At 34.7% G+C, this 24,833-nt stretch overlaps 1 protein-coding gene across 1 annotated transcript; it reads right to left on the minus strand.

Annotated features, from left to right (window-relative positions):
- Window positions 1-664: 664 nt before the first annotated feature.
- On the minus strand, window positions 665-18,714 carry LOC147074704 (leukotriene A-4 hydrolase-like). The gene is made up of 10 exons (XM_085943480.1): window positions 18,598-18,714; window positions 14,674-14,789; window positions 13,773-13,909; window positions 12,628-12,739; window positions 10,302-10,534; window positions 8,572-8,770; window positions 7,761-7,982; window positions 7,389-7,533; window positions 5,104-5,275; window positions 665-1,810 (listed from the first exon to the last, which is right to left on the minus strand). Exons 1-10 carry the CDS (start codon window positions 18,641-18,643, stop codon window positions 1,363-1,365), a joined length of 1,830 nt encoding a protein of 609 aa, XP_085799606.1. The 5' UTR covers window positions 18,644-18,714; the 3' UTR covers window positions 665-1,362.
- Window positions 18,715-24,833: the final 6,119 nt, after the last annotated feature.

Consider the following 24,833-nt stretch of genomic DNA (forward strand, 5'->3'; position numbering starts at 1 on the left):
ACTTTGACGCACAGATAGTGACACCCGAAGAGGATTGTCATTATGGTCCACATCAGATCTGGTATAAGAGTGTTGCTATTGCACACGATTAATTTAAAAAACACACATAATTTTTAAAATCTCAAAAATGTTTTGTAAAAAAGGGGGGGTTTCATGATTTTTTTCGTCACACCAGTAATGATGCGGCCCGCGTTACTTTACAAATATACTTATGTATTTGGCCCGAAGAAAAAAAAGGTTGAGTATCATTGCTCTAGATCCAACATACACTGATAAAACAGCAAATGAATCTGTGACCTACAGATTCAGAGAACATTATACTTCTTCATTGCAGAAGCATTCACAAATTAAAGTCACAATGATGTTAATTTTCTTTTCGCTTCACTATTTGCCACGTCTCCACTCACTATGGATGCAAATAATGTGATGTAATGAACATTAGTCATCCTTCGGTTGGTGTTTATGTACTAGGGTGTGTGTATTCCCTATTCTGGTTTAATTTATTATAGTCAAACCCCGATAAGAAGAGACTTTCTTGCATGCCATAGGACGCTACAAACTTTATAAAAGGTGAGAAATTCATAGATAGTTTTTTTCAACATCTTTGGTTGTTTACAATGCGGTAAAATTAGAGTAAACAATATCTCAATTAATAAAACATTTTAACATTAGTAAAAATATTTATTTGTAAGCTAGATAAAAATAAATAAAATTTGGTAATACAATAAAAATACAAATACAGACAATTCCACTTATTTGGGCCACTGTAATTGAGGCAGTCGCTTATTTGGGCATATCTCAAGGAAACCAAACCAGGGAACTAATATCGTTTACATCGCTGAATTGGGACAGTAAATTTAAGATCACAATAAATATTAGGATACTAGTGGTGAGGGGTGGATAAGATTCGACATAAATAGTGCACACTAAACTTTGTCAGTCATACTTATTTGTTTTCATCGAATCAAGAATACAAATTGCAGATGCTACTGGTTATTTTTTAAAAATCAATTAAACCCTGCCTAAACCAAACCACAATAGTTTAGGTATGCTATGTGCGATACGACAAAAATAGTGCGCACTTTTTCTGTCATAATTATTATTTTGTTTTGTTGCACTGAATAGCAGTGCAAACTTACAAAAACAAAAGACAGGTTACACTTATAATTAAACTGTATCTACTTATGTACTTATTATTTTATATGAGAATTTATTATTCTCCTTTCTATTGAATAGAAATAAATCTATATATTTTTTTAATATTCATTGTTTAGTTTTATGTGAATTTCGCTAAATTGGGCCAAAATGCCCTAGTCCCAATGTGTCCCGATTGAACGGAATCAATTGTACATTGAAATGTTATTAATCTAGGTGCAAGTCTTTTTTGATAGTGTAAACAGATATGTGCATCATATATTGTTTGTTTTCTTCAAAATTTTGTATGGCCCTACTTCTGACATCTTCCCAGGCGTAGAGGTCCCTGTAAAGTAGCCGACCAAACTTCATACGGCCCTGCTCGTTTACAAACTTCAAGACTGTGTCCACCTTCTCCTCCCAGCGAGCCTTTATGCACAGTCTCAGCCACCTGAATTTGATTTCAGAGTTTTTCACAGAGTCCAAGTCGTAAGTCGCACCGAGAGCTTCGACGAGATCAAGTGAGATATCCTCGTTGAGGAGTTCTGTTAAGAATCGACGCATCTGCATGGTGGTGAGACCTTCCTTTTTTGTGGCAAACGCTGAATAATTGCCGGATGATGTAGCCCAACGCTTTGCCAGTGAAGTACACGCTTCAGACATTATCATGTTATATCTGGAACAAAGATCAAGAAGTTGCAATAAAAGATTCTGTACAATCTACACCAGCGCTCCGCAACTGGTGTGCCGTGAGACGATGTTATGTATGCCGCGGCATTGCCCCAAAAAAAAAAATACAAATAATTTTGTATACTATACAATACTTACTTAATAGCCAAATTTTTGTACATGTCTGGTAAGATATTTGAGCACCTGTATTAACTTTAAAACAATGCAAGGTCAGAATGAAAATATATTGACGTGCTCTGATAAAGTAGGAGTTAAGACAAGGATCTCTACAAATGCACCAAAGGACCACCATTGAAAACAAGCACTTAATTGAGCGTAGTTATGCACAAAGCAGCCGAGCCACACAAACCTCAAACAGAGATAGAAGCACTTTTATGTAAATTGTGTTTCTTTAAATCAGCAAAGCCTCTGTATACTGTGTATACTTTTTGAATGATAGATATTATATATATATATATGATTTTGTATAACTTTGAAAGAGATAAAAGCATATAATCTATGAAATTTTGGTGTTTTAGCAGTCCAGGTGTTTTGAGTAAAATGATTTTTGTAGAATGTGCATTCTGCAGAATGCAGCCATCTCTTATTTTTGTAAGACAAGTCTTTATTTTTGATTATTTTCTTTAAAAATAGCCTTCTAAGTTACTCAATATTTAGCTGCCTGGCACTATTTTTTATATGAAAAATCTGTATATTATATTTAATAAAATGAAAAACATATAATGTAATTGAGAAAATAATGTTTATTAATTGAATGTAGAAAAACATACCTTACAGTCACGATTTAAAAAATTTACGTAAGTACGAGGGTGGGTCAATAATTCCTTAGAAAAAAGCATTAAAACAGTTTTTATTTTTGTATTTTTTTTTTTATTTCTCAACATAATCTCCTTGGAGCTCAATACACTTAGTTAGACGTTTCTCAATTTTTTTAAACTGTCAGAAAAATAAGTTTTCGGAAGGTCCTCAAAATAAGCATTTGTCCGATCGATGACTTCTTCATTTGAAAAAAAACGTTGTCCACTTAGCCATTTTTTTAAGTTTGGGAAAAGGAAAAAGTCACTGGGGGCTAAATCTGGCGAATACGGTGGGTGGTCGACCAATTCGAACTTCAATTCTTCAATTTTAGCCATTGATCGTAAACATGTGTGAACACGGGCATTGTCCTGATGAAAGAGGATTTTTTTCCTGTTTAAATGAGGCGGTTTTTTTTCAATTTTGTTTTTTAGCTGGTCCAATAAAGATGCATAATAATCCCCTGTTATTGTTTTTCCTTTTTCCAAATAGTCAACGAAAATAATTCCACGTGCATCCCAAAATACAGTAGCCATAACCTTACCAGCTGATTTTACGGTTTTCGTCTTCTTTGGACATGGTTCGCCTTTCGCAATCCACTGCTTTGACTGTTCTTTCGTCTCGGGAGTATAGTGGTGTATCCATGTTTCATCTACAGTCACAAAGCGACGAAAAAATTCATCCGGATTGCGTTGCATGAGCGACAACAGGGCTTTAGAGGCCACCACCCTATTGCGTTTATTGTCGACTGTGAGCAAACGCGGCACCCATCTTGCAGAAATTTTTTTCATGCCCAATTTGTCATGTAAAATAGAAATGACGCTACCTTTTGAGATCCCTGTAACCTCAATTATCTCACTCAACTTTAATCTTCGGTCACTTAACACCATATCGTGGATTTTATTGATCATTTCTGGTGTAGTCACCTCTACAGGACGTCCTGAGCGTGGTTCATCCTTTGTTGATGTACGACCACGTTTAAATTCATTTAACCAGTTATAAATAGTTGCAAGTGAAGGAGCAGATATGCCGTGAACTAAATCCAACTCATTTTTTATTTCCTTTGCTGTTAACCCTTTTATATTAAAATGTTTAATAACAGCTCTAAACTCAATTTTCTCCATTTTCCATTTTTCCATTTTCCACAAGCAAATTTTTTTTTAAATGTACGAGAAACACACAACAACCCGACCAATCTGATTGAAACTTCGCAGCATACTGAATCGGTAGTGCCGCTGCATGAAAACAAACCGCTTACAGTACTAGTCGCGCCACCTGTCGGCTTTTCTAAGGACTTATTGACCCACCCTCGTACATAATATTATCATTTGGCTGCTTTTTGCAGAACGAATATTGCATATTTTTAGAACGCATTTATATGACATTTTTGTATGACAGCAGCTTGGTTGCTTTATGCAAATCGAAAATGTCATATTCTGCGATTTGCAAAATCTTTAAAACGCATTTATATGAGATGTTTGTATGACAGCAGCATGGCTGATTTGTGCAGAACGTAAAACAAACGTGTGAGATTATGGAAATCACAATAACTCATTTTTTTCAAAATTGTGGCTTGGTTGCTTTGTGCATAACTACGCTCAATTTTGGATCCATCTCAAAAACATTTAACTTTGCTGCAAAAGAAATTTCATCATTACTTTTATACAATCAATACGACTGGATTCGAAACCCTTCTGCAACCAATTCTATGAAAGCGTTTTCCCTATAAATTCGAGAGGAATTTGTTGAATTTTAGAAACAACTGGACGCTAAAACGGAAGTACACCAATGTTCCATTGGTAATACAAATATGTACATTTAGTACTAGAGAGCACTTTAGTACATTCATACAAAATGCATCTGTTTAACCTTCGTTGCGCTGAATCTGAAACAGTTTGAGCGAACGTCGCGTCTATCATCCATCCTGAACTTATCATCATCATTCATCAACCTTATATTTCATCCATCAAAAGTGTACCGTCCGTTTACCAGTGCATGAGTGCGTGAACACCGGACCGGCTCCACCGCGAGCCAGCCCACTCAAGATAAAAGGTCAGTGTCCTTAGATCCGTAATCCACCAGCATCCTTCAAAATTACAGTCCACTGCTAAAAGTGCCACCAATACTAATTTCGTTGGCAGATTCTTACGACAATCGTCTAGCCCGACGATATGCCACAATCTGAAATGTAGCTTACACAAAGGCCATGCCAGTCACCCTACATAGGAAAATACACAGTATGCTGGCACGCCGGCACTGAATAACAACTCTACGGTGGATCTTACTTGTTGGTCTGAAAACGTACTGGCACCCCCAAGTAACCCCATGGTGAATATTTTATCGTATTTTTACAAGCTAGCAACTAAGTAGTTAAGCAGCCATTTTGAATTACAAAATTTATGTTAAAATTTTGAGTGATATTGTTAAACTAATTATAATTTTCAGTAGGTATAATACAATCTATCTATAGATGGCATTGCTTACTTTGGGATATGAAGAGGCATTCCGGGAGTGTAAAGCCACTTGTCCCATTCAACTTCATCGATTGCCTTGTTATCTTTGAAGTAATCCATCAGGTTTTTCATAAAATCATCCGTGTCAATCGACTTCTTCTGGAACGTGTTCAAGTAATGACGCAGATAAGGCTCAAAGACGGCTAAAATTAAAAAAAAATAGCATTCCTAATAATATAAGAAATCCTGAACACTCGTTTGTACAAAAGTATGAGAATAATATACATATTATGTAGTAATATAAAATAATAATAAGAAAAAAGTACATAGCACAATATCTGGTACAAGAAGTAATAACAATAACAACCCTATTCGTTATTTAACACATTCGCGGGCACAACGTCTATAAACGTCGTATTCTGTGAGATGTGATATGACAGGACATCCATTGACGTCCTCTAATGTAGAACGGAATACGACACGATGTTTATAGAAGTCGTATTTTGGATTAAAACAACATGTTCCCTGTCTACTTGTGTCACAGTGGGAACATATTTCCATTAGAAAATGTCGTATCTTAAGACTTCATTTCTATATTTAAATCGAAAAGATAAAATAAGTAAAACATTCTTAATAAAATAATTTCATCGTCTCATATCACTACCATGTATCAGTTAACATGTGTCTGCAAATGTGTTAACTGGATTTGAGATACCAATTTTGTGTTACCTTTATATTCACAGTGTACGAGGATTATCTAAATCGCAAAGTAACACCCCTCATACTAAAATGTACAGTTGTTACACATGAACTTGACAGAATGGGGCTATACGTGTGCAATGTCACTACTTTTATAAATCAGATGACAAAGTGAGTGTTTACTAATCTGAAAGTGATTCAATGTTTAACCGAGAAACTGGCCAGTGTATTTATGCAATCAGCTGTTGCAATGCTGCCATTTTGATCAATTCAAATCTTTGGAATTATTGAAACAAACAGCTTCTGATGTTGCACATGGTTCTAGTAAATTGTACGTATTACATTTCACCATAGCACAATTCGCCGTGAGCTTTCTTATCGGAAAGAGATGACGTATACTATACGGTCATCTCTATAGCACCGAGATGAAAAAGTTACGCGTTGTTCGTGGAGCATTGCAGACAATAATGTTCTAATTTTATTAGATTTAATATAAACATTAATTTGATATTGATTGGTTTCAAATATCTGATAATAACGCTATCATTATTTGAATTAAAGAATGAAAACCTAACCTAACCTAAAACATAATCCAGTATATCGGCTATTTTCTCTCTAACTCTGCTAGTACTTTTCTTAAGTGTATTCATAAAACATCAAATCCAGCTTCGTTTGTTTCTTAAATAGAATTAAATAATAGATTGCAAAGTTGTTTACATTCACCACCTGCCATTTTTTATGTTTTATGACTAACTTAAAACACGATTTTTTATTTAAATTTCAATGACATTAATGACAATTTATTTGCCTATTAGCTTTTAATAATTGTTTACTAATACAGTACACTCTCAGTGATCCGCCGCTCAATTATCTGACAACTACTATAATCCACCGTTATTTTACTAGTTGAAAGCACAAAATCAAGCATGTATTCGTATTCGCCGCGTACAAGTATACAACGCAGATGAGACGGGTTTATTTTGGAAACTTCTCCTTCGTAAAACGTACGTTCATCGGGAAGAAAGTAATGTACCAGGGAGGAAAGTGCCCAAGGACCGCATCACAATTTATGCCGTGCTCCAATGCAACCGGGACACACAAAATCAAGCTTTTGGTCATAGGGAAAGCCAGGAATTCTAAGCCATTCAAGAATATCTGCCTCACTGAACAACTGGTTGTGTCAAGTGATTCACTGTTTAATATTTAGTTAATAAACTTAGTTTATAAATATGTAAGTATAATTAGCTAGTACAAATTTCTCAAAAAAACTATTTTTTACTAAATACCTGTTTTAATTTTTACCATATATTGTATGTATGCACTATAATCCGCCGCTTTCACTAATTGGCCGCTTGTCTGGTTTTGGGGTGGCGGGGATTACTGAGATAGTACTGCATATTATTTGAAAAAAAAAATATTCTATTTGCAATCCTAAATGTGCTCTGAAACTAACCACCTCATGTTATGATAGTATGGTAAAGTATTTATGAGCCGCAAAAAAGGCATGTTAAAGCACGCAGGTTGCTGACCTCCACTCAAGATGACTGGAACACATTTGAATCCATCAGGTATCAACAGTAAACGTTGACAAGTGACAAAGGCTGGACAAATACTTACTAGGTCCTCCTAAAAGGTCTTCTAGATATCGCAGGAAGGTGGAGCCTTTCTCATAAGGTACGGATGAAAATGCATCGTCAGGGTTCAACCCCTTCAAGTTTACAACCAAGTTTGTCAGAGGATTATCTTTGCCAAGATGTTCCACCTGTAATAAGCAACATATTATTTGTACCGTTTACTTGGTAGCTGACATTTAACATTTTTACATATCGCTATCTGAAAGCAACAATGAAATAAAATGAAGAAAGTCAATTTTGAGATAAGTATGCCAATCGATTGCTGAAAGCTTTACCTACAAAATGAATCGCTGAGATTTAATCAGTACACCTACACTATTTTTTGTACGTATCTTTATAATAACCATCGCCTTACCGTATTAGTCAATTCTGATAATCCCAAGACGGTGGAAAAATCTCTGAATTTGGTGTCGCTGACCGATTCACCAAAGAGCCTTGAAGATATCTTCCGCTCAACGAATACGGTGAATCCTTCATTCAGCCAAAAGTGTTCAAAGTTACGATTGGTCACCAAGTTTCCGGTCCAGCTGTGTGTTATCTCGTGCACAACCACACTGGCCAATGAGCGATCGCCTGCCTGTAAACAGGATTGATAGTTAAAATTGTTGACCACTAATAGTATTAAGGTTATACAATATTCATGTAATGATTATATAAATACTCAATATTCTCTCGACTATGTCCGATCCTAATAGGATCATATGGGCCTCCACAGGGTGGAGGTTTGTATTAACAGAATTTGTTTTTACGAGAAATGACTGTCAGCCACTTGCTCAACCTGCTAGGTCCATACTCTGGACTCATACACAAATTGAAAAACAATATGTGTACTTGCTAGACCCAGGATTCGAACCTGGGACCCACGACGCTATAGGCCGACGTTTAAGCCGTGCGGCCATAGTGGGGTCACAGAAATATATTTATGTTTGAAACAATCATATTTTGTTATATTCATTTATGTTTGTTTTAAAAGTAGTGTCTTAAAACCCTGCGATTTTTTGTATTTCACTCACGTTTTATGTGTCATTATTTGATATTATAAAATTCAATTAAAAATGGTAAAGAACTTTGACTTTAGCCTGAGTGGTTGCAAAGATCCTTTCAAACCTGATATAAATAATATAATCTTAGAGAAACTAAACACACTTTGCTAGCTGATCACTAACCAACAATGTCGGGGTAATGAAAGTAAGGCACGGATTCTCCATTCCTCCGTAGGCGAAGCAAGGTGGTAGCACCAGCAAGTCGTAGATTCCCCAAACGTAAGGGCCGCACAGCTCTTCGGCCATTGTCAGCATCTGGTCCGTCTCAGAAAACTCCCATGCACTCTCCTCGATGATTTCCTTCTCCGCCCAAATAGACGATCTGCGAAAAATTACACGAGATTCAAAATAATTGCGATATGTCCAATTCTTCTTCAGTAAAGGAATTGTAAATATCCAATGCAAGTTTTGAAATTTTGTCACTGTGGCTTATGGTGATAGTTGTATATGTAAATATCATACATAGCCCTCTGTTAGTTTTGACTGCTACACAATGGTGATATTAAAGGCGAATCCTCTACCTACCAGAGACCACTAGTGGAAAAATACGAAGTTTGCAATTTGAGACATTTTTTTTAATAATCCGCAATTTCAACTGTATTAATTAATAAATATGTACCTATCTGAAAACATTAAAAAGAAAAATATTTTTTATTTTAAGTGAAAGATAAATTTACAATCATTGTAAAAAAATGTTATATAATGTCAATTTCAGTACCCCATCTTATTATTACAATTATATTTTGTGGTCACATTTATTATTAAAATTTAGTTTTTAAGTTGTCTATGTTGTACCTAAAGGCTTAATTACATTGGCAGACGCGCAGACCCAACCCGATCCAACAACCGTCGTGGCCAACGTTTAAGCAGTATTTGCAATTACATGCAACGAACCATCTCGTTGGTCCTTAAAATAAACATAGTGTTGCTATTATTAAAAATATAGGTTGACCGAAAACTAGATATTTCTTGTTGGTGGATTGGTGGCTACACTGAACGTATTCCCCGCAATTTTACGTCAAAAAAACTGAGCTGTCAAACCTAGCGAGCGGCCATTTGACATTTATAGAAAGTTTTGTATACTTAATGTTAATTTACATCATGAATAACTGGGCGAACTTTAATCTCCAAGCCAATCGATTAAGACTGATTGTAGCGAGTATGACTATATTTCAACTGGCGTGTATTAATTCGACGAGGACCGTGTCCTCAGCGCTAGTCCATACATTTTTTTGAGATTTCGCCATCTTGTAGTTGTTGAAATCGAGCAGTAGAATGAATGACCATTTGCGTGGCTCGCGAGCGGGCGTGTATTCGGCTATTTTCGTACGCTTTCGGCAATCTTCACTTGCTAATGAATGGATCGCATGACGGAATAATAGAAAATTTTCCCTTTTTGTCCCGATCGCTCACGATCCTTGAAAACCATAGTGAATAGAGTTTGACAGTCGTGGCAGACGATCGGGCCAGACGCAATCTGCCAATTTAATTTGAGCTTTAGAGATTTTTAAATAATTCATAGTAATATTATTTTTTCTATTTATTTTAAAGAGCATCGATTTTTATAAAAATATAAATGTGTATAACTTGAAATCCTTTTTATTTTCATGTTTGTAAACTGAAGAATGACAACAGGAGAGTGTGTTAGATCACTACCAATTTTGATACAAAATAGTAATCATATATATACGAAAGCGACCAGAGGAACAGAACCCTCGTTAAACATAATATATAATAAAATTTCTGTAGTAGAACATCCATATGGATATTTGCTTTTAATAGCTTCAATTGCTTCAACTATGTACAGCAAAATGCGTGCTATATATTGCAATTTTAGTTGGTTTGATTTCTACCTGGGTCCGAGAGTTCTGGCTTCCAGTGCTCCGACAGCAATGGCGAGAAGATAAGCCGGAATCGGGATGGGCTGATTGAAAGAGCTCCGTTTTCCGCCCGGGCCGTTGATCACGTCTCCCCGCAAAGCACTCATCAGCACCGTGAACTCTTCTGGAGCGGTCACCTCTGCGCTGTACGTGAACTTCACCGCAGGGGTGTCTTGGCACGGTACCATAGATCTTGCTTGGATCGCCTACGCATGAGGACTTAATATTACTGGCACTATTGATGGATTGTTACAATGGCTATGAAAGCGAAGAGATTCTCAAATTGGTCAAACAGTCGGTTTGACCTCCAAGTCATTGCAAATAGGTTTCTACGAGTATGCGACATATTTAAAAAGTATTATAATACTTATTATAAACAATTATAATAAGTTAGTTATAATTGTTATAATAAGTGCTATGTTTTAACAGCACCTTTTTTGGCTATGCTAAATTTTAGAGCGAGATAGACAGTTTTGACTATTTAAACGGCTAACTTATTGTAGTTGTTACAATAAGTGCTAATACTTCGATACAAAAAATGAAAAACTACCCTCGATAGCTGCCGATAGCAGTCTTGTGTATAGAATAGATGCGCAAAAGTTATTAATTATTATAATATTATTTGAACTGGCGTTTACGTGGTAGAACTCCATTATTTTTTTGTAAATTTTATGATATCTGGGTTCATAGCACGAAACAGCTGTCAACTTAGATAAATCAGATATCGTAGAATTAACAAAAAGAAAATGTTTCAAAACCACAACAAAGGTTACCATAATTTGGGATAAGAATTCTACATTAAAAGAACAACACTTAGAATTTACAAAAATACTTAAAAGGGTGACTTCAGAATAACGCCAGTATTTCCTGGACCCCAAAAAACAACGGTGGTGTGAATTTACATGATTACCATGTACTTGTATGTTTGGATGGAACATAAATGTAGTTACTGTTCAAACAATATGTCTCATTTGGTCAGCTGGCGGATACGGAAAACAACTGCTGCAATCCTGGACTACAGATATTTTGTTTCTTTTAAATCGAAACAGGCATACCGGCACCTATGACAATTATGTGAAACTTTTTAACTGATCTGCAATAAATATGATGTTTTAAATGATATTGTGTTTAGACAAATTAATACCCAATCATACTAATATACATTGTCACCTCCGAAAGGAAGGGGGGCGTAGGTTGCTCTGGACCCCCCCGTGATGAAATAAGGTCAAGGTTATCGTCTGCTGGCTTCTTCTTTCGAGGACATGCTATGCTTGATTGACAACGCGGATTTTAAAAATAACAGAGTATTTTATTTGACGAAATTCATTACAGTTTACAGTACAGCGTATAAAATATTAAACAAAATATTTATAAAATAAATAAATATAAATTGGCGGAGACGCCGGCGAGTGCGGCGCCACGGCCGACGTGTTGCTTGAGAGTCCAAAACCCGAATGAATCTTCTTTAGGGCCCAGGCCATCTCTCCGAAAAATAAAGTAGGTAATAAATGTAATACAATATTAAATTTATTCTGTCCTGATAATCGCAAAAAAAGGCGCATCGCACTGGCATATATATAGCTTGCAGGTAGCTTGGATCTTGCCGACGCCGAGCGTACCTAACCCTCCGCTGTATTATGAAATAATATTAAGTTTCAACTTTGTTGGCGGAGTTTTAAAAGGGTGACTATAAAATTTCTTACATCTAAGCTTACGGGCTAGAAATTTCTGTCTCGTAGTCGATCTGGTCATATCTGCATGAATCCGCCCAATGATGATTCAGGCCTCATGGCCTTGGATCCTCTGAGGATGCCATGGTTTAGGCGGTAACAACATCACATGACCTATGCATTATTATGTTGGTGAGAATATAATATAATACATATTTATATGATGGCAGTTGACGGTATACGCCCACGGTGGCCACGCGGCTTAAGCGTTGGACTATAACGCCGTGGGTCCCAGGTTCGAATCCTGGGTCTGGCAAGTACACATATTGTCTTTCAATTTGTGTGTGTCAGGGTATGGACCTAATAGGTTGAGCAAGTGGCTGACATCCATTTCTCGTAAAAAACAAAATCTGTCAATACAAACCTCTACTCTGTGGAGGCCTATATGATCCTATTAGGATCGGACATGGTGGAAAGAAGAAAAAGAAGAAGTTGACGGCATACAAATGATATGAAAAAGAAAACACTATGTCATGTAGCACAAACACAATCACCCCACCAGTTACCGTTTAAAAAAAAATGCAACTTTAAAAGTAAACCAATGACTAGACTGCTGAAATTGAAATTACCTGACATTGTGAAAACAAATATGGCAGCTTCTTCCCAGCGGTTTGAGCGGGATCTAACCATTGCAATGCACTTGCTTTCGGGGATGTTTCATATTGAATCAGGATTTCTAAGCTGAAATAACATTTACCATTAAAAAACTTTTATAATTCTAAATAAATTCAAAATCCAGACGCATGAATATTCACAGGAGTGCCATATCTCTACATGCAGAGTGTGCGGACAAACAAAAGGTGACTGCGGTGACTGCGGTGACTGCAGTCCGCGTCTTGAACTTGTCTCCGTAGCTGCGCTGCGCTCCGTAACGCTTGGACACATGGTAGTTTCTGCCATTCTCTGGATTGGTACAAATAATTAATCATAATAATCATTTTTACGTTTTGTTTATTAAATAAGGTAAGTTGTTTTGTATTGTTTTTTATTTGTTTACGTTCATTCGAATACTGTCGAAAATCTTAAAATCAACTTATAATATTGAAAGAGTTTCATATGAACAAGCCAAAAATACGCAGCAGTCCAATTTGAATGAGAATTATAAAAAAAAAAATATTTAAACACTTTTTTGTCAGTCTTTTCAAAAACATAAAATCGAGGTTTCATCGTATGTTATTTATCGTTAATGACAAACATATTTTATCATTAGAAGCTACTACACAGAAAGTGCTCTCAAACCTATAGGTTTTTTGCAAGCGTAGCTTACTTTTACAAGACTTTTCCTTATAAAAAAGAAAAGGTGGAAAAATGTAATCCATTATGAATTTATACATTAATAATTCATTAATTTACACAGTACTGTCCAACAAGAACTTCTTGGTTAGATGTTAAAACTGTGAACTAACAAGCTCCTCCCATTTAGTCGACGACAGCGGCCTTGGCTTGTGCCTAAATCTTGTTGGACAGTAATAAGTGAAAATATAGAGCAACTACAGGGTAAGCTGAAAAAGACCTTCATTCAGCGGTAGATTGAGCACAGCTGATGATAATATGATAAATATCCAAAAGCATTATCGTTAAAAGCTTAAGAGCGAAGCCACACAGGCGCTGCGTCGCGAGACTGCTGTATTCCGACTGCGAGTGGGAGTGAGTACGCAACCGCGGTGCGTATGCAGCGCCCGAGTGGCTTCGCTCTAAGATGTCGGTGACATACCATGAATCATTCGTCTTCGGAATGGATATCGTTAGCATGGATCCGATATCTTCGACATGTTCACCGATTTTGAAATCCAATGGGGTCCCAGATACCAATGATATATTTAAAATAACTAAATGACTGATGTCCAGAACCTGGAAAGAAGATAGGCCATATCACAAATTAGGACAGAAAAAAAAGAACTATCGCAATACCATGTACAAAATAGATAACTGAAATATACCACACTTAGAGAGGTTCACTTGTACACCGATAATTTCCAGTGTTGCAGTTTGTGGAGTGGGCAGGCTGAGCTTGTTTTATCGGACTAACACGTAAATAAAAGAAGTGATACTCCCACTCGTAGATGGTTAATTGAAATTGATTTTATTGCTAAATAAACTTCTGCAAAATGATATTCTTTAAAGCAGTGGTTTTCCAACCATCTTGTTGCACAACATTCTTATATATGTATTGTATGTAAAAATTCTTCCACAGGGCTCTTACTTCTTTTTAGCTCTTTCACCAAAAATTTTCGTTTTACCAACATTAATGTGGGAAAGCGTTTTGTCTTTATACAAAAAAATTCTGTCGAGAAGTGTGAAAAAACTTGTTCGAATGGCACTGGTTTAAAAGAAGATTCTATATTATATATATAAAACGTCTATGTTGTATTTATTATATACAGTTAATTAAAAATAAAGGTACATGTCGGTAAGCCAGGCGGGAACCGCGCTAATTGTCATAGCCGATTTTGGCAAAATTCATGAATTCAAGAATGAAAACCTAACCTAACCTAAACTAACCCAACCTAACAAATAATCCAGTATATCGGCTATTTCCAAAATGTGTTTGCCGCTGGCTTCCCCATAACCGACTTGTACCAAAATAAAATTTGATTGAATAGTTTGACACTTACAAAGTCTTCAACGGATTGGTCAACCTTTTCCACATTGAGTAAAGCCTTCCCAGCTAAAACGTGACTGTCAAAATTGACATCTAACGAGAGATGTAAATTCGTTATAACATGGTGATCTGCAAAAAGACATTGTATTATAATTCACAGTTATTGATTTTGTTTGGATTGTGATTCCCTATTTGTAAATATATTATAATGGTACCTACCTATATTATAAATATGGGCATTTTCGCCAAAGTTTGTACATGTTTGAAATTTGGGTAATATTATTTTTTCACTCAAATTAACCATTTTTATATAGCTAGCAGATTCCTTGTTCTATTGCTGAATTGGTGATAGCAATTTTTCAGCAAAATATTGATTAATACAATATTTATATCATTTTTTTTATGACATTGGGCATAATAAGTTTCCGTTCCGTGACGACGAAACTAAGCTTATAAAACATGAATGAGACACTTTTTATCACTTAAAAGAGCTCTATTAGATTAAAAAAACCATACACTTAAAAATAAAAGTACAAATAGTCAAAAAATATTATTGAATTTTAATTATTGGGCACATTTTGTTCCACTCCGTTACCCTATGTCTATAATGGCAGAGCATTTTTCCTTTAGTATTTGAAAAAACCAATCAATGTTCGTTCTGCTATTTTTTTAAAGACAGTAATCACTTTTACTAAATTTTATTGGAAAAATATATATGTTTCGTTATTTAATAATCAAATGAAAAATAGTTAACGTTCAACTTTTTTGGGGACATTTTCGGAATGGAACGAAATGGTAACGGAGTGTAATTTGTAAAGCTAAAGTTACATGTTACCATAAAAACAAATTTTTGTTTTATGAAATTTATTTGAATTTTTTGATAGTCAGATATATATTATTCAACGTGCGTCACAATAACAAAACAAATCAAACTTAATCACTAAAATAGACATATTTTATAATAAATTTCACAATACTAGTAAAATAAGGTAGGTAATAATTTTGACACACTATACATTACCATAACTTTTATTTGGCATTTATATTATTTGTAACTCAGATAAAAAATACTTTAAAGCAAATTAACAATATATGAAAAAAAAAAAATCAGCAAGGGATTCGGACGCGAGTTTCTAGCGCGGCACGGAGTATATAACTTTTACGAAAATAATTACAGTCGAACTCGGTTATTACGATCTTGGACATAGCGAGATCTCGGATGTAATAAGGAAACATTTGTTGACATTTGGTTTATGATTTTCGCCATACATTTAATTTATTCACTGTTATAACGAGCAACTTATCGGATATACCGAGCTAAAATACTGTTAATGTGTCGATCGTTTTAAAACATTTCGACCCTAAGCAATAAAATCCGATTGGACAGGATGCCGCCGGGGTCGGATTACGTTTATGACACTAGTAAAGTGTCTAAGTACCTACCTTATTGGTGTTTCGCCGACAATAATAAAAAAAGTATCCATGCATATGGTTGAAAAATCCAAGGTTTGTGAAGTTCGTAGGTACCTACCAGAGTTCATTACAATAAACAACTTATTTTGTAGTTTATGAATGCCATGCTCGTTTCGGGGATTTTTACGATGGTTTCCAAATTTTTTATTTTCGACTTTTTGTGTAATGTGACATGCTCATTTAAAAATACCTATTCTCTGATATAACGAGTAACGCTTATAACAAGCAAATTCAGTCGGTCCCATCTTCCTCGTAATAACCAAGTTCGACTGTAGGTTGTCTTGAAATTTACTTCAATTTTAATTTCAATTTTCAATTTTAATTTATTTTACATATTGTGGACATTACAAATTATAAGTTCAAGCCGTTCACAACATGACATTTAGAAACAAATAAATATTATTAAAAAAGTATTATGTAATATTGTAATTATGCAATATTAAGTTATTCTATAGTATAAATGTGTAAATACAAAAAATATGAAGTATATAGGTACAAGGAAGTACACCGGATGAGTTAAGCAGACCCTATTTTAAGAATTTATAAAATAACGTCCACCTATACTCATTCTCACGTAGATGGAATATATCAACATCCGAAGCAATTTGGTTGAACAGAGTTATTGCTCTACCAATTGGCATCACCAATGGCAGGTTAGTTCTGCTCCTCGGGAGAACAAACAACTGATGCTCCCGATTTCTAAGATAGTTATCAGGGACACACAAGTCAATATTACCAAGAATGGCAGAGTTCTCATTCACACCACGTATTAGTCGAAAAAAATACGTGGCCAAATATTGATATCTTCTAGCACTTAAACTACAGTATGTTAGCATACCTAAGAGAAAGTCAGTTGGATAAAGCCACGGATAGTATCCATATAACCTCAAATAAAGGAGTCTCAAAAATTTCTTTTGAACTCGCTCCACCATAAGGTCATATTTCAACTGATGCGGGGCCCAAACAATCGACCCACTCTCAAGCCGGCTTCTTACTAAGGAATTATAAAGAATTTTTAATACAGTAACATCCGAAAAGACCCGGGAAGTACGCAAGACGAAGCCCAACATTCGTAGCGCCTTTACTTGTATTCATCAACATAAAATGTAGCTATACAGGTTGATTGTAATCAAGACGTACTTTTCTGACATTTCGCGAATACCTACAGTTCCAGATATTAAATCTAATAGGGTACACATTTCTGTTGAACGTGACAAAAAAATACTTTTCATACATTTTTATAAATTTCTATGCCTAAAATGTATGGATAAGTTTTAAAATTTTGGTGGCGTATAACAGAAAGAGTATGACAGAGCTAGTGCTTGTCTCGCAATTATTTCAGTCTGGTGTTTTTTCTTTTCCTTCTGTTGTTTTTGTATCTCTCCATACTTTTATCTGCGCTAGTTTTGCGTATTCAGACATATCACATACTTTTTTAATCTTTATTATATAGTCAGGTTATTTTCTATATTTTTTAATGAAAATATTTTTGTTTTTCATACGAACAGACAAAATAAAACTTTTTATAATCTATGAAGAACTAAACACACAATGTAAACCCAACTTTATGCATTCCATTTCGTTACTTTTACATTCCACATATATGTTACCACCAATATAGTTTCGGAGTGGAAGTAACGGATTCTGTTTCAGAAGTGGTTGAAGCCAAAATTTAGCTTAGTTTTATTGTTAAACCTGCGATATGTTTTATTATATCTGTGGTATGAAAGATAAGCTCCATATGTATAGTATGTGAAATGGAAATATGTGATTTCTTACCTTACAAATCGTGGTAACAGTAGTGGAACTTCTTAAATGACCAACCCAGAAAGCAACCTGTTCCGATAGCGATACCGACACACACCAACAATTTAAATTGTAAATGGCGATCAGTGTTATACAAAAGTGTTGCTACATTAAAAAAATACATATTTATAGTGGAAATTTTTCGCCTTCATGCTAAAATCATGGTAACGGAATGTGGAATTCCACTTTTTCAAATATCCTGGAACACACTTTAAACGTGATTTTTTTCAATATTGGTCAAAATTTACGGAAAAACTGTATATTTTCCAAAAATATATAATGTAAGCTGTTGAAGACACTATGAATTTAATTTTACACACTCAAAATTAATGACGAAATCAGACTTTGTTTATTTGAATTTAGGAGTGGGACATGGTAAAAACACACTACCTTTCGATCTAAATAATCAATTAAAAATATATACAGGTCAGACAGTTGTATTTAACTGATCGAATAAAGTAAATTAATAAATTTGCATGTTAAAAATACATAACTTTCTAATATTCTATAATATAATAACTATGAAAAAATCAATCAAAGTCATGGGACATGCCAAAAATGCAATGTACAAACTTTGGCGAAAATGCCCATATATCAGAGAGTACCGCATCGTTAATGTACATTACAACATATAATATACGCAATTTAAACTACTTACCAGGCCTCGAATACGACGTCGGATCCTGGACACTTAAGTTTTCCATATTATTATTATAGAAAAATTAGAAATCACAATCTCTATCAGGCAATTTGACAGATTACCGAAATTGTCTATGGTTTACCGGTGAAATTATGAAACGAGGCGTTCTCTTCTTCTTCTTTATGCATCTTACAAAGTATGTTAGTCTATGCTTCTTACCTTGCGTTAATGCTGCCAGCAAATAAAATTTTTGTCATATTACCTTTTAAATACGAATACTTTTCTACGACTATTGAGAGCCATCACTCATCATGTAGGTAATTTCAAAGAGATTGAAAGACTGAATCTCTTTGGGTAATTTATATGAATAAAGTATCATTGGCTGTAGTGTAGACTATTTATTTCTACTTCTCCTATTTTCTGTCGAAGATTGGCGACCAAATTGCAATACATCCCTGCACTAATCTTTCTATCCTGAGTCAGCCGTATCGGATCACCGACACCCAGTGTTGCCAAGTCAAAATTTAAAATTTCAGTAGAATGTGACAAAAAAATTCAGTAGATTTTACAAAATATCAGTAGATTTCAGATTCTGAATACCTACTCATTGAATGACCAATTCTTTTCTGGATTTTCAAAAAATTACACGTAAAGTAATTAACGTCTCGTTTTTTTAGAGTAAAATGCCGCGTAAGGTAATTAACGTCTCGTTTTTTTTAGAAAAAATTCAGAAAGTTCAAAAATAATTAGCGAGGGCTTCAAGAAATATTCCATTGCAAACTTATTTTCCAAATTTTCATTGCATTTCATTTCATTTCAGTGCATTAATCATGTCAAGTTTACTATTAACATAATCATGAATTTACTCAAAAATATTATGGAAAACACAAATATTAGTAGATTTTAGAAAATGCAATAAGTATATCAGATAGCTATGATTTAAAAATAAGGAAAGAACTCACCTTGTGCAGATAACAAACGACCTTGATGCTACTTTAGAATATTATGGTCTTGTAATAATAATTATGAAATAAAATAACAATAATAAAACTATTCATCACCATCTATTTATTGTTTTATTTATTGTTTGTTTTCGTTATTATTGTTTTCTACACAAAATAATGTTAGTTTATAATACGATTTATCACTACACTTAAGTAGGCACCTAGTTATTTTTATATCACTGGTTTCACGATTACTACTAAGGACAATTTAAAATGTTTTCTGAATAACAAATGAATCAGGAAAAATATTTTAAGAAGTTCAAAAATAATAGGTATCAATATTAACGAACTTGTATTAATAATTTTAATATTGCTATAACTGCTGCTATCGGAGAATGCTAGAATAAAACTGATGACAATTAAGGGCACAGTAGAAACCATTTTCGACTGTCTAAACTCTAAACAATCTGATGAAAACAAAACTATAAAAAGTAGGTACTAGATAGGTACCCAGTTGTTCCTTGTTCGAGTTTCGAGATCCCATTGTTTGGTGTAATTAAAATAATTCCTGGTTATAGAAAGGAAATCTCTCCATTAGCGATGTTTTATTCAGTTTTATTTTCATTCTAAATATCATGAGAAAGTTTTAGTTATAGATATGCCACCATAAATTGTCCGGTTTTCGAATTTAGTACTAAGCTCACCACAGTATAAAAAATATTGAATGATATATCAAAATCAGCATGTGGCGCTCTCACTAATCGGAAGACTTATAAATTATTATATCATATAATTATGTACATTCACCTTTACTTGCTGAAAGGTTCTTGAGAAACCTGACCTAAAATTTAAAATTGCTATTCAGTAATTAATACCTAACCAAATTAAATGTTCAAATTTACTTTATGTACCTGAGCCGGATCCAAAAAGTATCATTCATTCGAACTTACGTGCATAAGAAAAATATTTGAAACCAGAAGAAAAAAGTTTTTTTGCGTTCTAAAAAAAATATTTGTGGACAAAAACCCTTTGTATGATTGAAATGTTTGAATAATGTCTCTTGTTCTTCGGTTTCCTTCTTATCAGCTTATCACTAAACTTAACAATGATGCAATTGTTCATCCCCATTAAATTTTATTTTTGCTGGTCACACATAGCATAGCATTAAAATATAATGATTATTGAGTCATGTTACGTTATGGTGTGACGTTTTACGTAATAAATAATAAAAGGTAGGTATTAATTTATTATTTTCTAAGCAATGATGATGTCAGTGGGTTAAAATGCCGGTATTGGGTAGCGTAACAATGCATCCTTTGTTAATTTAGAAGCGTGTATCCAAATCAACAAAGGCGTGCGTAAATCTTTTCAACTTTATTAATAAATTCACCATCGTTGACTTAAAAATATGGGAAATAGCCAAATATCAGTAGATTTCATGAATTTCGAAAAAAAATCAAAAATTCAGTATATTGGCAAAAAATATCAGTAGATCTAATGAAATTTCAGTAGACATGGCAACGCTGCCGACACCATGAATATTGGACCACCTACACAGGTTGAACAGCCGAAAGAATCACCTTCCACCTATTGATGCCCTCGTATATTAGTATATTAGTCTATGCCCTCGACCTTTTCCTGCATTATATTTTGTTCTCACGGGTCGGAATAGTTTTATGTTCACCAAAGAGATTGGAAACCTCTTTGATGTTCACAATAAGAAGAGCATGCCTTTTTCAAACAGTTCTATCAATATTATTATGTTACACACAATAACATTGAATCATGTGATTATAGAAAACTGTATCGTTGTTGTTTTAACTTGGAAAACAAGTCGAGAAGTTAAATACGTAGGTATATAATATATTCATTCCCTGTAAACTGGGCATGAAAATACAAAAAAGCAATTGAATAGTCCAATCCCAAAGTGATATGGGAAAAATTATAGTCTAATCAAGCGCTTTAACCAATTTCATCAGTCACACCTATCTTACATTGATACACTGACCCAAAGCCGACTCAAGATGTCGCTGACTGACCATATTATAGCTAACTTCCGACTGATTTAAACACATTTTAAGACAGTAGGGGGGGGGGTTATCTGGGTACCTAAAGTATTATAATTACTTTATTAACGGTCCAGGTTTTTTCATTTAACACTACCTTCACCACTTGACTTAGTCTTTTATTTTAATTAATATAATAGAAGTACATACTGATACACCCCTGTTACAGGCGGGCTTCTCCCGGTGTAAAATAATCGTTTAGTAGTCATAAGTCGAAACGTAACCCTAACCAAAAATTTTTTTTTATTCATAAGTAAAGGCCTTCGTCCGGTGTGTGAAAATCACATACTGGGCGGAGGTGTAATTAAGATAAATTTAATTTGATTTAAAAAGTTTAAATGATGATGGATGAGAGAGATAATTTTAAGACTAAATATAGGTATAGTAAATTTTGACGCGCTTGCCGGCAACGTTAAAATCTCCACGCGCCTGCGCCAGGGTGGTCCTCGTGATTCGTCAAATCAAAAGCATCACGCGATAAAATTTGGCCAATCACGAGAGTCCTTTTTGCTGGACGGCGTGGGTACGGGGAATTTGAAAAAGAAAGTTAGTAAGCGTCCTTTGTAAACCGTGTACGGACCTGCGTAACTAATTGTAAAAACGAAATATGTAATGGACTATAAAGTAACGTTGTCCAACCAAATATTAAAATATATAACGCTAAGACCGCACGAGAAAGACTTAGTGTTTTATTTAATTTTACCAACATATATAAATCCTTTTTTTATTTTTTTTGTGAATCCGGGGTTCGATGGACACCTGAGCTGGCCGCTGGAACCCCGGGCATCTCAATACCTTAATTTACAGTAGTGAGGACATCAACCATTACCTGTTTTTAATATCCCCGATTATTGATTTTCGAATACGGAAGTGTATCAATTCATGAAATCTGTATTCCATAAACATAAGTACTTAAAATGAGCACGAGAGAGAGAAATGTTGTACCTATATGAAGACAACGGTAGACTAGGAGTCATGAAATCATACTGTTTTCAAAAATAAATATAATCCAACTGAATTTGTAATTGTATTCTTTTATAGTTGGAATACCGCTATCTGGTGTTCTCTCCTTGCTTTATGCTGGCTGTGATTATATAAATTATAAACTTACATACTTTGGACAGCAATTTCAAAAATATGCTGAACGGGACTTGAACTCACATCCATCACAGTCCGTGCCATAGACTAGACACCAGTGATTCCCAACCGAGACCGTGGAACCCAACCCTGGGGCGCCGCGAGAATTCAAAAAAGTTCACCCAAAAATCTTGAAACCTTTTTGGTAATATGCTAAAAGTAACGCTTAATGTGTATTGAAGTGCCTATTTGAAACGTTTTTAGATTTGGAACTGAAACGAATTCTACATGTGCAGAGAATTTTTCTAACAGCGACATGTATGAAAGAATTCAGTTGTCTTGGAAACAGTTAATGTCCACTAATTATTGGTTATTAACCCTACTGGCAGTGACATACCGTCGCTGTAGGATTGATTTGTCGAAGTCGAATAGACCAAACGTCAAATGTTCAGGAGACGAAAAACAAATTTCATTATTCTATATTTAAATACATGCGAGGTTTTTAAATTGTTGTTTTTACAGTATATAAATGCTGTATTCATTACAAAGCAATTTAAAGAAAAGGATGGTTCTGGTCCATTTAGATACAAAAAACACATTCTGTATTAAAAGGTCGATTTCGACAAACCAATCCTATAGTAACGATATTGTGACGGTAAGCAGGTCCTACATTGCTCAGGGCAAGACATTCCAAGAGAGCAACAGATTAAGGAAGGAATACGTCTAATACAACTTTTGATTTCGTATGCTGCGCTAATATCCTGTAAATACTTAAGAGAAGATTTTCTATATCTGTTTTAAGATACCACCTCAAAAATTGTAGTAGTTATGCATTTAGACAACATTGAGACTAAAATAGTAAGGAGCGGCATTTCGACACTGCTAATGGTTGACTATGCTTATGCCTTGATTACACGTAACGAGTACAGTGGTAAGACAGCAAAATGTCACTAGGCTGAGTGTTTATACATATTTTTCTCTTTATGACTTTTGTGGCGAGTCAGTTCACTTTCAATCAAAAAGCAGGCTAGTTTTGTGTACCGAAACATGGATCATAAAACGTACAATAAAAAATATACCAAGCTGCTCATACCACACCACATTTGGACAAGACAATGGAATGGAGACCAGATTGTCGTGCAACATACACTCTTTTTAGTGAATTGGAGTTAGATGACCCTGATGAATTTAGAGCGCTTCTGAGAATGGATGTAGAATGTTTTAATATATTGTTAAAAAATATTACTCCAATTATACAAAGATACGAGTACACACCGAGTGCGTGTTTAAACATGCCGAGCGGGCTAGCGAGTCAGAGCTGGTAGGGTGGGGGGTTGAGCACTCGGTCTAGTAAGTAGAAAGGGTCTGAGTGACTGTCTCGCCATCCTACTAGGCCAAACGCTCAGTAATATGTTTATACCAACCGAGCACACTCTCACCACTGTACTCATTACGTGTAATCAAGGCATTAGGTATGTCACTGTCTACTTTTTAGGTTGGCAATTTTATAATTTATCACTCTGGACCTTAATGTGTTAGGCAAGTAATGTACCAAAGAAAATAAAAATGGGAATCGCTGGACTAGACTGATATACTTACTTTTATTAATTGTACTGGTGTTTATATGGTAGCACTCTATTAAAATGGTTTTTAAACAGTTATTTTTGTTAATTCTACTTTAATTTTCATTTTGGATTTATAGCCAGCAATGGCTCTGAACATAAATGACGCAATTAAATTAGAATTAACAAAAATAGCCTTGTTTCAAAACCATTATATCATACTTTTAAAATTTCCACATTAACATTATTTTATATGGGTATGTTATAATGACCAAAGAAAATCCTCCGTGATGCCCTGCATTTTTTTATCGCGTCGCTATTTCTCGTAAGTTGTTGGCCTGCTTCATTCAGTTGTATGAGAAAGCTGATTCCTGGCCCCTCTTTTTATTTAATACCTCTATGAGTTTAACAGCAGTGTATAATAATATAATTGAAATAATCGCAAACACCTAGACTTTGAGAAAATCACATAAAGGCCTATACTGTCTTCACCAGGATCGAACCCGGAGCTCCGGATGGGAGGCCAACGCCTTATGAACTGCACCATCTTATTAAATAATAGGATTTGAGTATAAGAATATAAAGTTTTTGATAACAAAGACAAG

Source organism: Rhyacophila brunnea, unplaced genomic scaffold (genome assembly GCF_057557595.1).
Source record: "Rhyacophila brunnea isolate RB1 unplaced genomic scaffold, BYU_Rbru_1.0 scaffold_16, whole genome shotgun sequence".
In the NCBI taxonomy this organism is placed as follows: domain Eukaryota; kingdom Metazoa; phylum Arthropoda; class Insecta; order Trichoptera; family Rhyacophilidae; genus Rhyacophila; species Rhyacophila brunnea.